The 16,085-nt window shown below is 36.0% G+C and overlaps 1 protein-coding gene across 1 annotated transcript in view; it reads left to right on the plus strand.

The window, feature by feature from the left end:
- Window positions 1-16,085, plus strand: part of CFAP54 (cilia and flagella associated protein 54) — a 146,289-nt gene that overhangs the window by 48,600 nt on the left and 81,604 nt on the right. The window contains 12 exon segments of the mRNA XM_062573225.1: window positions 312-404; window positions 1,547-1,659; window positions 1,774-1,951; window positions 2,250-2,335; window positions 2,936-3,070; window positions 4,051-4,201; window positions 8,485-8,543; window positions 9,533-9,661; window positions 10,364-10,511; window positions 11,308-11,385; window positions 11,468-11,589; window positions 15,686-15,859. Coding sequence (XP_062429209.1) covers window positions 312-404; window positions 1,547-1,659; window positions 1,774-1,951; window positions 2,250-2,335; window positions 2,936-3,070; window positions 4,051-4,201; window positions 8,485-8,543; window positions 9,533-9,661; window positions 10,364-10,511; window positions 11,308-11,385; window positions 11,468-11,589; window positions 15,686-15,859 — 1,466 coding nt within the window.

The following is a 16,085-nucleotide window of genomic DNA, read 5'->3' on the forward strand; positions in this document are numbered from 1 at the left end:
AATGAGAACTGTGACAATACTGTGCAGACTGAGCAACACTGAAGAAGTGTGTTTCATGAATTTTTTTTCCCCAAAAGTTATCTCAAAGTTAGATTAAAAAGCTTGAGAAAACACTGTGCTGGATGATTCCTTCCAACATGTCTTTGCTAGCTATGGACTTTGCTAGCCATAGACTCAAAAATACATTATTAATAAAGTAATCTATAGAAACTAAATACACTTTAGAATGGTATTTTCTTGCTGTGATTACTGGCTAATTAAAACAAGTCAAATACAATATAAAATGATTTAACAAAATGTCTACATTAAAGGTGGAGTGAGCAGTACTGGTAATCAAGGAAGACACTGCACTGATCATTTTGGTATAAGTGCATCATCAACTCTTCTGCAGTTGATATTAAGAGGTAAACTAGTTTTGAATTTTCAAAGTATTCTATAAGAAGTTGTGCAAATGTGTAACGAGCCAAATGCATTTTCATGTTAAGACCAGTCCTATGCATAAAGGGATTGAAAGTGCTGTCCTCTAGGTAATATGTTTATGAATATATATAATTCTAAGGCATTCAGAAGGGATTATATATAGATTTCACTAGGATTTCCCTACTACAATATTATTAAAATAGCATATAGGAATATGTGGATGTTATAGTAAATCTTATGCTGCTCAGCATAGCTGTTCATCTAGATATATTAATGTCCCTAATAATCATTTAAAGGCCAAATTCTGGTACCGGTGTCCTAGTATGTGCATAAGGAAGAGAAGTGGCTGTAGTTACAAAAGGATTGCTGTAAGCTTGTTCAGAGCCTTAGACCAGTTCTTGTGCTGCTTCAGAACATAACAGCTATGTATTAGCTAAGCTGATGTTTCTAGCATCTTTCAGCCAGGTGACCCCGTGCCCAGGTGATATGACAATGACAGTGGCATATTCTTAGGCCTGTGGAATGCTGCTGAGTATATTAGCTAAGACACTTGCTTTGAGTTCCAAGGGTCAGAAAATTGCTTTTCTGCCCTGCTATAGTTTGCATAAACTTGCAGAGTGAGAAAATAGGCTCCCTGTGTATACATACCCATTTTCAGGTATAGTAATGAGAAATGCTCACCTATCTTGCAATAAATTATTCATGTTTCTGTGCATAATTTTTACTAGATTGCTAGGAAGAGACATTTTGGGGAGATATCCACATTTAAACTTTCTCAAGCAGCCCCTTTTTGTAAGTCCTTTTTATCTTCATCAGAGCTACATTAATATCAGCAATAGTACAGCCTTTTTGAAATGTAGTGGAACATTGCAGATACATCATTATAGTTGTCTACAAATATATATTACAGCAAAATGATAAAGCCTTTGTATCTTGTTGAGTTATTAAGAAATCCTTCAAGATTATCCTCACTGTGCAAGAGAGTGTGGATTTTTACCTTTATATTTTTAAATACCCAAATTATTGTTTAAATTAAACTTTAAATTAAACTTCTGAATGTGTACATATATATACACACACACACATATATATATATATACATGTAATATTTTTGTCATTATTGCAGGAGAAAATGCAGTGTCCGGAGATGCTGCTGTGAAATTTGTAAAATTTGCTTTCAGCTATGAAGAGTGGGATGTGTTTGATTCTTCTATTGGATTAGTTATTAATTTTCTTCAGGTAATCCTGATGCTATTTGCTCATTCTTTACATAGTCTTTTCTTAAGAGGGTAAGAAAGAGTATTCAGTTTACATATTTTTAAGATAAACTCTGTTAATTGTTCTATCAATTAGGTTCAAGATGACCCAAGATGGAAGAAAGCAGAAATGGAACTCAAACTTCTTACAGTGATGCAGCCTTTAGTATTTCAAAAAAAACTGAAGCGTGGTTTTTCAGTCAATGAAAATAATATCAGAGAAGCTGGCATGCCTTTTGGTTCTGGAAAGAAACAAACGTTAAGAAGTGAGCATTGTCCAGTTATAGCTGTACTTACATTTCAAATATTGTTGCATCAAGATTTTTTTTTAAGAAACTGTGTAATACCGTGCATACAGTACTCTCTGACAAAAGCTAATTGAGAAATTGTAACCAACAGAATTTTGTCATATTTTCCTTCATTTGCCAAAACTTGACTTTAAACTAGAGCTGGCATAAATTGGTATGTCTCAGTTCACTCAGATTTTTTTTCAAACATAGACTTTTAACAAAAAAAAAAATCCTACCTTTCTTTTTCTCCTTTATCTTTTTTTCCTATAAACGCTGAATGTAGAGGGATCTGTAAAGTACGGAGAGCCATCTGATGATCTTATCGTTTTGGCAACAACAGTGTTTTCCTGTATCTGTACGTCTAAACAGGTATAACAGAATTAGAGAGATTTCTTCTGATTGAATCATTGAGTCTGTAATGAATATATATAATTTAAGAGCAAAGGAGTCAGGTGCAGTTAACAAACTAAATGAAAATAGCAAAAATGAAAAAATGTATCCATAAATAATGGATACATCTGTAAAATGTGTATCTGTCAATGCAAAGTAAAACTTACTAATTCAGATCTCATTCTGCAAATATTTAAGTATAATAATTAAAAAATTCCCAAGGTTAATATAACTTTAAGTAGCATATAGTTTCCCCAAGTATAGTGATTATTATAACATTTCATAGACAGTTAATTTCCTTGTTTCTCCCATGTCATTTTAATCTCACTGCTTTCCCGATTTCAATGGCTGTTAGCAACTCAACAGTGAAAAAGGAAATATTTAAATAAATTATTCCAGCACCTTTTGTTTTGTTGGGAGAAGACAGGTGTGGTTGCTGTACCAGGAATTGCTTTTAAAAAAAGATATTTTTTAAGTTTTCAAAATGTTGCCATCCCTTATAAGGAAGTTAAAGATGAGTTTTTATGTATCGGTTATACGTATGTTTGTACAATTGAGATAATTTTTTTTTCTTTCTAGAATCTCCAGCCTGACAAAGAAATACTTGTTGATGTAATAACATTTTTGTGGCAGAAGTGTAAAGCAGGACTTCAGCGAATCCAAATGAGTGGAAGTGACTATTTAAAATATATCCACAAATACAAAGCTTACAAAGTACTCCTTTATTATAATATATTTCTCTTACTATAACAGACTGCACTTATATTAAAACTAAGATAAAATAAAAGTCTCAAGTTATAGTACATTTTCATGTACACGAGTGCAAATCTCGTTCACTGAAAATGTGAATTGTAATGTCTGTCTTATACAGTTTAACCCTCTCTCCCACCAAGTGAATAAATACCATGGTATCTCTTAGCCTTTTCCCAGTATCATAACACATTGTCTGCCAGTGAGCCATGATAAAAAGTATCTAAGTTAGTGAAAGCTTTTGGGCATGATGTAAGGAGAAATATTTGGTGTGTTGTGGGGGAAAATATGCATATAATGGAAGAAAGTTCCCTAGATTGTGTTTGAAGGAAGTGGCAAAAACCTTAGAGCTTAATAGGAGGGTAGGAAATCAGCAGGATTTAGCCCACTGGATAAAGCCACAGCTTTAGATGGAACTTTTCCTTAGACTAAGAGGCTTTTGGTGAAATGCAGTCTTCTGAAGGGTAAGTTACAGTAGCTTCTCAGGGCTGCCAGTAAACAGTTAATGCTGACTGACCGGTTCTCTGGAATAGTGCATTTTGTGGCCCTAATGTGTATAACATAATTGCTGAGAAATTCATCAGAATGTAAGTTACAATTACTTTCTCCAGTGCATAGGCCAGGAACATTCAGGATATAGGATTTTATCCATTTATAGGATTTTTGTATACAGTTGGGGATAAACGAGAGCTAAATGACCAAATGTGCTGCAAGGCTTACCTCAGTATGACAAAGTATGAAGTTTTGCCTGTAGAACACTCATAAACCTACTCTAAAATAATTTTTTAAGAAAGCTTGTTGTATGAAGAACTAGATTCAGCAACAGGTCAGCATCTGAGTCTGGTGGCATTCAAAAAAAAGTGAAATACAAGAAAGGAGTGGCATATGGTCATGTTTCAAGAGTTTAACTCTTTCTTGATTCTTTTTTCTTTTTCCTTTTTCAGTGGGTTCATGTACTTTGGATAATAAATGAAGTAATTCAGAAGACTAGCGTAGCAGACACTAATGTTGTCATGCTAGTAGAGATAACCTTACGTCTAACTGCAATATTGGAAAACGTAGCAGATTGTGCACATAAATCTGGGAGGAAAGCAGGTAAAGCTTTCAAGAAAAATTTAGGCTAAAAAGAGTAGTTTTCTTTCATGAATGACTTGGCTTTTAAAGATTGGAAGTTTTCTTACTTGAAAATGTTGACAAATGTGCATATTCAAAAACTATTGTAAATAGATTGTTGACAGTGGAATGTTAATTTTTTGTAAATACTATTTCATCCTTAATCAGATCTAATGAAGCCTACTCTTCTAAGGAAGTAATTTACATTTACTGCTCTACTGAAATTATCTCAATTGGAGTAACATCTTTGACCCACCCTCCCTACAATTCTTTTCTATGTTTTTTAGCCCCTCCACAGTATCCTCAGATCACTCATATGCTCTCTGAACATTGACCAGACATACTGTGGCCTATTTGGAGCGTACATGTGCTGGTTGACTAGTGGTGGGGCAAACAGAGGAGGAAAATACTGAGGTCATACTGAAGCTTTTGCGTTTTACTTCTCTGCATACTGATTTTTGTGTAGAAGTTTTATTGTCTTTCAGATTGAATTTGGCTGACAAGTTATTGAGATATAATGCAGTCACATTAACCAGATTTCCTTACAGAACTTGGTTAAAACACTGTAAAATATGAATATTTGGATATACTTTTAAAAGTTCTATTATTATTATGATGTATGAATTGTATTTCTCACAATTAATTATAATAATTAGAGAGTAGATTTTAAGGAGGCTTTTAAAGGATGTATAGGAATAGAAGAAAATGACAATATCTTTTACTTTTTTTGACAATAAGAGAAGCTTGGAGCAGTAATGTTCTGTTATAAGGTAGAGTGGGTATTGTTTCCTGTTGATGTTATAAAAGTCATGCCATTCTGATGGCAATTGGATGAAACTTCCTTGCAGCATGACTATTCTACGTTCAGTTTAAATATTTCTTTTTTGGAGGAAAACAGTAGTAGTTAGGAGTCTCTGTTCAAAGTAGATTGAGGAAAAGCCAGTCAAATGCATGTTTATGCTGAGAGGAAGAGTCTTGTCATTGAATGAATGCTGAATAAAGTAGTTTTGACTGGTCACGAGAAAGAGCCAATGAGCAAGTGGAAATAAATGGACAAAGCAGGTAAAAGAGCACAAGAGGGACTGGAAGATCATCCCTGTGAAGAGGACAAAAAATGAATTTCTCTCAGCAAAGAGTTCACAGGAAAGATGGCAGAGACATTGCCGTTTGTTGCCTGGAAGGGAAAATAGGTTCTGGGTACATTCTTTATAAATAAAAATAAGTTAATCAATCCATGTAACTGAATTGAATATATATATATATACATTCAATTTATATATAATAAATATATATTTGAATATATAAGAATATATATCATAAATATGAATTTATATATCATAAAAATATGATCTCACACATGAGGCCTTCTATAGACAGCTAGAGGTAGCCTCATGAGCCCAGGCCCTGGTTCTCATGGGGGACTTCAACCACCCTGACATCTGCTGGAAGGACTACACAGCAAGGCACAAGCAGTCCAGGAGACTCCTGCAATGCATTGATGATAACTTCTTGTCACAAATGGTGGAGGAGCCTACAAAGAAGGGTGTCCTGCTGGACCTTATCCTTACCAACAGAAAGGGACTGGTTAGAGATGTGAAGGTTGGGGGCAGCCTTGGCTGCAGTGACCACGAGATGGTGGAGTTCAGGATCCTGCAGGGAAGAAGTAAGGCAACAAGCAGGATTGCAACCCTGGACTTCAGGAGAGAGGACTTCAGACTCTTCAGAGACCTAATTGGTGGAATCTCATGGGTTAAGGCACTAGAAGGAAGGGGAGTCCAGGAGAGCTGGCTAGTATTCAAACATTACTTCCTCCAAGCTCAAGAGCGGTGCATCCCTCTGAGTAAGAAGTGCAGCAAAAAGGGCAGGAGACCTGCATGGGTGAGCAAGGAGCTCTTGGCCAAATTCAAACAGAAGAAGAAAATACACAGAATGTGGAAGAGGGGACAGGCTACTTGGGAGGATTATAGGAATGCAGTCAGAGTATGTAGAGATGCTGCGAGGGAGGCTAAGGCCCAGCTGGAATTGAGTCTGGCAAGGGATGTCAAGGACAACAGGAAGGGCTTCTTCAAATACATCAGCAGCAAGAGGAGGACTTGGGAAAATGTGAGCCCACTACTGAACGGGGCGGGGGCCCTGGTGACAAGGGATACAGAGAAGGCAGAATTACTGAATGCCTTTTTTGCTTCAGTCTTCACTGCTAAGGGTAGCCCCCAGGAATCCTGTAGCCTGGACATGAGGGAGAGAGTCTGGAGAAGGGAAGACTTTCCTTTGGTTGAGGAGGAAAGGATTCGAGACCTTCTGGGCAGGCTAGACATCCACAAATCTATGGACCCGGATGGGATGCACCCACGGGTACTGAGGGAGCTGGTGGATGTTATTGCTAGGCTGCTCTCCATCATTTTTGAAAGGTCCTGGAGAACTGGAGAGGTGCCTGAGGACTGGAAGAAAGCCAGTGTCACTCCAATCTTCAAGAAGGGCAAGAAGGAGGACCCAGGCAACTATAGGCCAGTCAGCCTCACCTCCGTCCCTGGAAAAGTGATGGAACAGCTCATTCTGGATGTCATCTCCAGACATATGGAGGAAAAGAAGGTGATCAGGAGTAGCCAGCATGGATTCAGCAGGAGGAAATCATGCTTAACCAATCTGATAGCCTTCTATGATTGAATAACTGGCTCGGTAAATGAGGGCAGAGCAGTGGATGTTGTGCACCTTGACTTCAGCAAGGCTTTTGACACAGTCTCCCATAACATCCTCCTAGAGAAGCTCAGGAAGTGTGGGTTAGACGAGCGGACAGTGAGGTGGATTGAGAACAGGTTGAAAGGCAGAGCTCAGAGGGTCGTCATCAGTGGCACAGAGTCCAGTTGGAGGCCTGTGGCTGGTGGCGTTCCCCAGGGCTCAGTACTGGGTCCCACCCTGTTCAACTTTTTCATCAATGACCTGGATGAGGGGACAGAGTGTCTCCTCAGCATGTTTGCTGATGACACCAAGCTGGGAGGAGTGTCTGACACGCCTGAGGGCTGTGCTGCCCTTCAGAGAGACCTGGACAGGCTGGAGAGCTGGGCAGAGAGGAACCTCATGACATTCAACAAGGGCAAGTGCAGAGTCCTGCACCTAGGGAAGAATAACCCTAGGCACCAGTACAAGCTTTGGGCTGACCTGCTGGAGAGCAGCTCTGCAGAGAAGGACCTGAGAATGCTGGTGGATGACAAATAGACCGTGAGCCAGCAATGTGCCCTTGTGGCCAAGAAGGCCAATGGTCTCCTGGGCTGCATTAGGAAGAGTGTTGCCAGCAGGTCGAGGGAGGTGATCCTACCCCTCTCCTCAGCCCTGGGGAGGCCTCCTCTTGAGTACTGTGTCCAGTCCTGGGCTCCCCAGTACAAGAGAGATCTGGAGCTACTGGAGAGAGTCCAGCGTAGGGCTACAAAGATGATCAGAGGGCTGGAGCACCTGCCCCATGAGGAACGTCTGTGAGAGCTGAGCCTGTTTAGCCTGGGGAAGAGAAGAAGGAGGGGGGATCTTATTAATGTGTACAAGTACCTGAAGGGAGGGTGTCAAGGGGATGGGGCCAAACTCTTTTCAGTTGTCTCGTGTGACAGGACAAGAGGCAATGGGCAGAAACTGAAGCACAGGAAGTTCCACCTGACCGTGAGGGGGAATTTCTTCCCTGTGAGAGTGACGGAGCCCTGGAGCAGGTTGCCCAGAGAGGTTGTGGAGTCTCCTTCTCTGGAGATCTTCAAGGCCCACCTGGATGCAGCCTTGTCTACCATGCTCTAGGTGACCCTGCTGAGCAGGGAGGTTGGACTAGATGATCTCCAGAGGTCCCTTCCAACCTTACTGATTCTATGATTCTATGATTTAAAATAATCCTATAAATTAAATTAACATTTTAAACATTTGTGATTCAGATAAAAATAGATTTAAATTAGCTAAAATGAAAAATAGATACGGCCATTACAACTATGTAAGGAACTAAGAGATTAGTCCAAGAATTAGACATTGACTTTGATCTAATATTGCTGTGAAATATAGTGAACATTTTGAAATACTATAATATTGGAGAATCATGTACTAAATTAGTATAATTGTACATATATAACTATCATGTTTAAACCTTGAGAAGTTGTTCGACAAATGTTGTAATTATCTCTCATAGTCAAGTACTGAATAACTGAATTATTGGCAGAGTCTTCAGTTAGAGGTAATCAAATGCTACTAAATTTATCAGAGTTCATTTTCATTCTATGATTTTTTTTCCTATATAAAAGAAGAAGGAAGTGCCTCTCTTTCACAAGATGAAACCTGTGAAATTCCTGAAATACTGATGGTAATATCTAATTCATTTTCATTATTAACACATTTTGAATAACACAAGAGCATTTATTTCCACTAGAAGTTTTTTCATAGAGTTTTGTATTTAATTTTATAAAGTTAAATGTTTATAATGTTTTGTACAATTATACTGGTGCAGAGGAAAAAACAAAGATATTTTCCAAATCAATTTCTGAGAGGCTTTGTATAGTCTGTTATAGTCATCTGTGATACAGAAGAAATTTTATTTGAAATCCTTTTATGGCAGGATCGTATTGCTTTCCATTGTACGTTCTTTTTTATGTTGTGTTATGCCAACACATAGCACCAGGTTTAAAAGATTTAATAACACTTTTTATAATATTACACAAACTTTACTCTTTACTTCATTTAGGGAAATATTTTGCATTGTGCCTTTTTTGTTTATTTTATTAGGGTGGTATGAAATAGGTAGACTATCCTGAGAGTCCTTGCTTTGTTCAGTGCTCAGAACTTTACAGAGGTATCCAATCAAATAGTTCAATATTACCCACTAAAATAACACAAGAAAGAAGACATGCATTAGTCTGAGGGTTCAGAAATTTTGGCAGTATTATGTCTTACATATATGGAAAAGTTTTAATTCAGCAATAATCTACTTGAAGATGCTGATTTTCTTAATAACTTCTAACAGAACATTATAAAATTGCCTGTGAAAAATACTATATTTGTAAACTTAATTCTCGAAGTTCAGTTGCACTCTGCTATAACCTTATTTTTTGAGTTGATGATTTTTTTTTTTTTGAAAGCTTAAGGAAAATCAGTCCTAAATTAATTAAAATGACTTGAAATTGAAAACATCAATATTAGTATAAGAAACATGGGAACAGAGCCTGTCTAAGGAATATTTGGAAAAGTTTTAACTGCAAGGGTTAATAATAATAGCACTTTTACTTTTGTTAGTGCATATTATAGCTTTTAATGTTATCCACTGCAATGTATTCATTTCTATTTGTTTTCATTCAGAAAAGCCCTATAGAACAATTGCAAGTTGCTTATGAAAGCCTTGAAAAAGCGATTAATGGAATGAATAGATGTCGCTTAATGACTCTTCTACCAGATGGAAAATCAATATTTGACAGCTGCTGTACAAAGGTAGAGTCTGCAATAAGTTACATTGCAACAAAATTTATAAACAGTGTATAGAATGTTGATGACAGAAAACTTGTATTTTCTTCATACATAGAAATCTTAACATTATCAAATCTCATCTTTCTGACCCACATAAGAGGGGATGGAGAAAAGAAATCTCTCTAGAAGAGATAGCATTTTCTCATTCAATAATGAACTATAAAGTCTTTTAGTTTTTTTTTTTGTAATTTTATTTTGGGAGTAATTGTAGTTTGTATCTTTTTCCTAAGTTGTAAAGCAGAAATCCTTTTTCATATTTATTGCTTGCAACTGTTCATTATTAAAATTATTTTTGGCCATTGGAGGGAATTCAGATTTTCTAAACAGTATTATTTTACATCAACATGATCTGCACGATCTTTGATTTGTGGATTGCTGGACACAACAAACCAAAATTTTCTACATTTCTGGATTTATTATTAATGCTTTTTCTTATTGATTCTCAGTTTTTATCTGGCTTTCTCTGTCCATTATCCATGCTATTTTGTCTAGTCATTCTCCTTCATCTATGCTTAATTGAATGACCGCATTCTGCATGATTATGACATTTTTTGGAGTGTTTCTCAATTTGCTGAGGTAATAATATCAAATAATAATACAAGATAAATGTAATGAACTATTTGGTATAAATCTCTGTTTGTTTGATTCCTATTTTCAATTTATTAGGTGGACCTAGATGGCCAGAATTTGAATTTGTCTTTAGGATGGGATAAGGATAAACCAGAAGCAGGTAATAGTTTTGTAATAGATCTACACTTGGAGCTTATTCAGGCCCAGCATCGAGTAGCTGTGAAACTTCTTAAACTGATACAAGGTAGGTTTCAGTAAAGCTAAATAATCTTCATAGATTAGAATCTTGATTAGAGTCCTCTGCTAGTATGTTTTGTAATGCTAAGCTGTAAAGGAGTATCTGCCTTCTGAAGTCTAGCCAATGTAGGGCAATTTGTATACCACGTAAGGTCAGAAATTGCAAGTTTTAGATTTACCATACAATACTAGTCTATAATCTATACTCAGTCAGCAGGAGTTAAACATTGCTTACCACTACTGGATTTGATTCCAAGACAGTTTATTTTGATATTTTGGTTGTAATATGAATTGCTATAGTGTCAATAAGAGAGAACTGGGAGATGCTTTGTTTTTTTTTCTGTAATGCTAATTTTCTCTCTAGGGAAGGAGACTTGAATATTTTATTTGATGCTCTTTGTAATCTCAATTTCTATTCCTGTAAAGTTGTCCGTATCACTTCTGAGTGATACTCCATGCTGCTGCTGAATTCCTCCTGAAAAAACTATATTTGATTTCCTATTCCTTTTTTTTTTTTTTTTTTTTTTTTTTAATAAAAGCTAGTATTAGCCTGACACTGGAGGGTTCCCTCCATGATAACAAGATCCCTCTTTTGCTGTGATATTAGCATTACTACTAAAGGTGGTACAGCATGATTGTGGAATTCTTTTACTGGTATGATCACTGTAAGAAATTCTATTGAGTCAAACAAAAGAGCAAGAGATGGAGCAGAGCTTTAATACAGAACTGCATAGTAACCCCTCAATGTAATTTTTTTAATAGCAGTGTCAGAATGAATAACTCAGAATTTCCTTCCCACATAGGTGTTCAAAAGGATGACAGAAATCTGAAGTCTAACAAATCCCATAGGAAGAATTTAAAAGAGTGTCCTTATTTAACAGGTAATGCTTATTAATTAAGATTTATGAAATTTAATACGTGATTTTTACTATTTTATAAATGTCTTCAGTATCTTTTTTACAGAGACAGCTATATTGAAAAAAATAAAAAAGAATAAGTTATCTAGAGCAATATTTTTGATGCAAAAGGCTTCACAGATGTTCCCTAAAGAGTTAACCACCTCTTCTCAAAGGCATCTACTTAAGGTAATAAAAAAAAAATTTGTTGCAGTAGAAATTCTTTATCATTATCACAGTTTTTCATGTTCTGTATAATTAGGACTTGGATTACTCCTTTCAAAAGGAAAAAAATAGAAAAAGTTGGGGGACATTGAGTTAACTGTTTTAGCTTCTGTTTATGAAACTTTCTCTGAAAAGTTTTGTTATGATGAAAGAATAAAGGAACTTAAAACAAGAATAGAGCATATCCTCAAATTTTGTACATATGTGCAGACTGCAGGAAACTTGAAAGAGATTATCTTTTTTTTCTATACCTAATTGCCCTGACTTACAGATACGGATGTATACTGTGCCTATTGTCATAAAAATTTCCTTCTTCTCATCACAACCTTCTTACATTGTTCTTTTTCCGAAGTCTATAAATTTTCTTGGATTTTGTTGGCTAGTGACAGTGAGATGGGCTTTATTTGATTTTTATTAAATAGACAGCTTAGAAATCAGATATTTTGCAGTTTATTGAGATTAAAAATAGATTCTTCATGGGCTCATTCAAAGTCTTTGAAATCAGTGGGAGTCTCTCCATGGAGCTTAATGAAATTTGTACCAACATCTGTCCATTAAAATATCTTGCTTATCAGTAGAGCACAAAATTTGTTTATAGCGTGTTCAAAAGATAATGAAATCTGAAATTTTCACTATATTATACATGGAAAGATATTTTAAATAAGAAGTTACTAGAAAATGTTGTTTTCTTTTAAGTGCTACAAATTTGGAAGCATGATAAAACACACATCCTTTATGTTAGAATAATAAAAAAATCAGTAAGACATACATTAAAAATCTCTTTCCTGTATTCTTGTAAAATAGGTGACATTTATGAATATTAGATATAATGATGTGGTATTAAAGTTGTTCCAGTAATCACCAGTGAAGACATATAATCAAGTGCCAAGAACTACATGGTTGTCTCAGACATTGGATAAGATCTTATTCTATCCTTCACTGTATTTTTGTTTTGTCTCTCTGCTTTTTCAGAGAGAAAGAAGTAGGTAAAAGAATATCATACATTTGCAGCCACTTGCCTGAAAATGTCAGAATTTGTCTGGACAACCTTAGCATGGTCTTCTTAGATATTTTTACTATGAATAAATTTAATTATCATCAATTAGTTTTCCTCCTTGAGATGGACAGCGCTCACTTCATGACAGCAGATGCATATTTTTTTCATGCTTATATGTAGTGGTTTTTGCCCTTTTTACCATAAAACATCCAAGAGCTGCATATAGAATTACGCACAATCACAGAAACGCAGTCTTTTCTAGAAGATTTAGTACAGTATTCTATCAGTTTACACTTCGAAACAAGAAAGTACTATTTTTGCATTTTATTGTTGGGGAAATGTACAAATAATCTACCTCATGTGGTAAACCACTGGGCAAATATTGAGTCTTCTGATTCATGTGTCCACTCACCCAAGCTTACCTGTTCAAACTACTGGGTGCCCTTCATTTTGGTTGATTATTTCTTGCAGTTGTTTTCAATTTTCTTTCCTGCCCTGTATGTCCAGTTGGAAATCCAAGTCTTTATAGAGTTGGGTACACGGATGGTTCTTGTTGGCTAGCAGTAAAACTTAATTTATGTGATTAAGGTAATATCACAGAGGAAGTCTGTGGCAAAGGCAGGGATAAAATGTGGTTTGTTATAATGACATTTGGCTTCCTCAACCATAAGATTATTCTTTCTCTTCTTGCAGTACTACCACATTCATTATCTTCCAAGTTCTGGAATTAATGAAGTATAGGTCATTCAGTACCAGTCTCAGTCACAACACTATCCTTATCTGTCCCTGGAGCAGTTCCATCTTTTCACTAATAAGAAATATGTCATGGAGGAAAAATGGGGCTGTGATTTTTTTAAAAAATTAAAAATTGTATGATAATACAGCTCTCTACAAAGACATATGATTTTAAGAAAGCAATGAAGTTCCTATTTACTGATGGCAGAAGTTGAAAGGTTGTGTGGGGGTAAGAGTCACCCCGTATCTTGTTCTGTATCTCATATTCTTCCTTAAATATTTACTACTAGGGTGGAGGTCAGCCCTGACCTAACGGAGGAGGGAGTGTGCTGAAGTGAGGGCCTGTGCAAATGCTTAGCTGTATGATGTGATTAAGACTCTGTTAAATCTTAGTTCCTTATTTCATTACAAATCTATGGCTGGTTTTTGATTATTTTTGGAGATGAGGTACAAGGCTAAGTGAATCTGATCTGAACCAGTATGGCTGGTTTTTACAGCCTTATAAGTACATATACATTTTTTCTCATGTTATTAAGATTACTATAATGATGAGAATTGTCCACATGAATGTTCCCGCGTCGTTGTTATAGATTTGAAGTCTAGTATTCTCCAGCATTAATTTCTCTTCTGGACTTAAACAGTCCTGGTGCTGAAAAACTCATTTCATTTGTGATACAGCTTGGTATGAGGAAACAAGGGGCTGTTACGGTGCAAGACTGTAGGACTCTCAGTGTATAACCAATAGCTTGGGGTTTCCTTCTTCAGCATATTCCTCAGACTCAGTTCAGCCTAAACCATTGGTCCAGAGACTGACTACATGGAACTATAAGGTATCAAATAAAATTCCTAAGTGTAGGAAAACTTTGTGTCTCTCTTCTCGCAAAATAATGTAATTCATCCAAAGCATCCCCAGTCTCTTTGTCTCTGGGAGCTGGCCCTTTTAGCTTTGATTTGCACTGAAGGGCAGGCACAAGTAAAGAAGTAAACATAAGAAGTTCTTAACATGAAGTGCCAAAGTTAAGTTTCTCCTAAACTGATGAAGCAAGGAAGGTAAAGAAACCTAACAAGTATTTGCCATTCAATCCAGTTAGATAATGTTATTTACTGATCCCCAGCCAAAAGATCACATAATCACTATGTTCAGGAGGCCCTCATGTTTTGGGAAGAGACTGATATTGTTGTGCCAAAATTGGGTTCTTTTACCTGATGTGCAAGCAAGCAGTAGACACATAGAGTCAAGATATTTGTTTGTTTCATTTCAGGCAGAGATGGGTGCTAGGTAGCAGATCCGCAAAGCTAGCATACCTTGTCTTTTTCTCATTCTTTATTTATATATACACTTTTTGGGAAGTACTTTATACAAATTTTATTGGTTACAGTTTTATCACATCTCATATTCACTCCATGCTTGCTCTTTAACATGCCTATTAATTAGCATAGGAAGTGGAGAAGAAGGTGGCAACATCATTATCATGTCATTATCGTTTCATTATTCAGTTAGGGGAGTGTAATTTAATATGTTAATAAGCCTTAATGAACTTACAGGTTACATTGGGTTATTCTGCTGTTTTTGTTTTGTCGACTCCTCACATTCATCAAAGAGCTGTGGTTTCCTCAAGGTTGTTTGGCTGGAACTGGTTGTCCTTCTCATTACCTTTTATGATATCCTCTCTCCCTTGTAATTGAGTCCTGTTAACTATTTGCAGGGTTTCCACAGTATTGTTCACACAATATTAATGGAGAAGGCTGGCAGTTAAGACTGTCAGTCAACTCTCAGTTCTCTCAGGCTAACTAAGAAAAATGGCATAGCCCTACTTTTTCAGGCCTGTGTTCTTTTTACTTTTCTTTATTTCTAGATTTAATTTATTTTATCTGTTTATGGAGTCCAGAAGATTAGTCTTCCTTCCCACTTCCACAAATCCTTCAGAAATTCCAAAGATTAGGTCTCCAACTCCCTCCTAAAGAAGAATTAGTTTTTTGTGTCTTGTTGGAGCTAATCACAGGTCACCACCAATTTCTAATCAATGTTAGTAGCAGTCCTTTTACCTGTAGGTTCTTCTGAACTTGGCAGTTCCTCGATCCTACCTCTCTCATATGAACTCTGCATTTCTTTTATTGTACATTGTGAAATTTATCTGCATATGTAAGGCTTATACAAAGTACCATTGATTCTAATCTGAGGTGTTACAGGGTATGAAAATCTATACAAAGCTTTCTGTATTGCAGTGATTTTTTTTTCTTATAAGATCATTTTGAAAGTGATCTATAAATACAAAATCTATCCAGTTCTTACTTTTAATTATTTTTTCCTTTTAATTTAAATCATAGGAAGCACTAACTTTAATTGAACAAGTTGAAGCTGAACAGAGTACATTGTATCGCAGTCTAAAAGAAGTTATGAACAGCAAGAAAAAAAGCAAAACTCCTCCTCCTCCTATATTACTTTCTAGATCACATTGCTCCATGATATTTAAACCAGCTCCGTTCTCTTCAGATGTTCAGGTAATGTTTTTTGTAATGATTGCGTAAGAAATATATCAAACAATATACAAAGAACTAAAGTTGTTTCAGTAATGCTGTCATCACAATTTTCTCTACCATTCTTGAGAAGGTTATGTTATCCAAATTTAATTAATTACGTGTTTTATTCCTGTGTGTCAATGATGAGTCACTGTTTTGATCTTCACATTTACATGATACTTTCTTCATCTCATACATAAAGTTCTTT

Source organism: Rhea pennata, chromosome 1, assembly GCF_028389875.1.
Source record: "Rhea pennata isolate bPtePen1 chromosome 1, bPtePen1.pri, whole genome shotgun sequence".
NCBI lineage: Eukaryota > Metazoa > Chordata > Aves > Rheiformes > Rheidae > Rhea > Rhea pennata.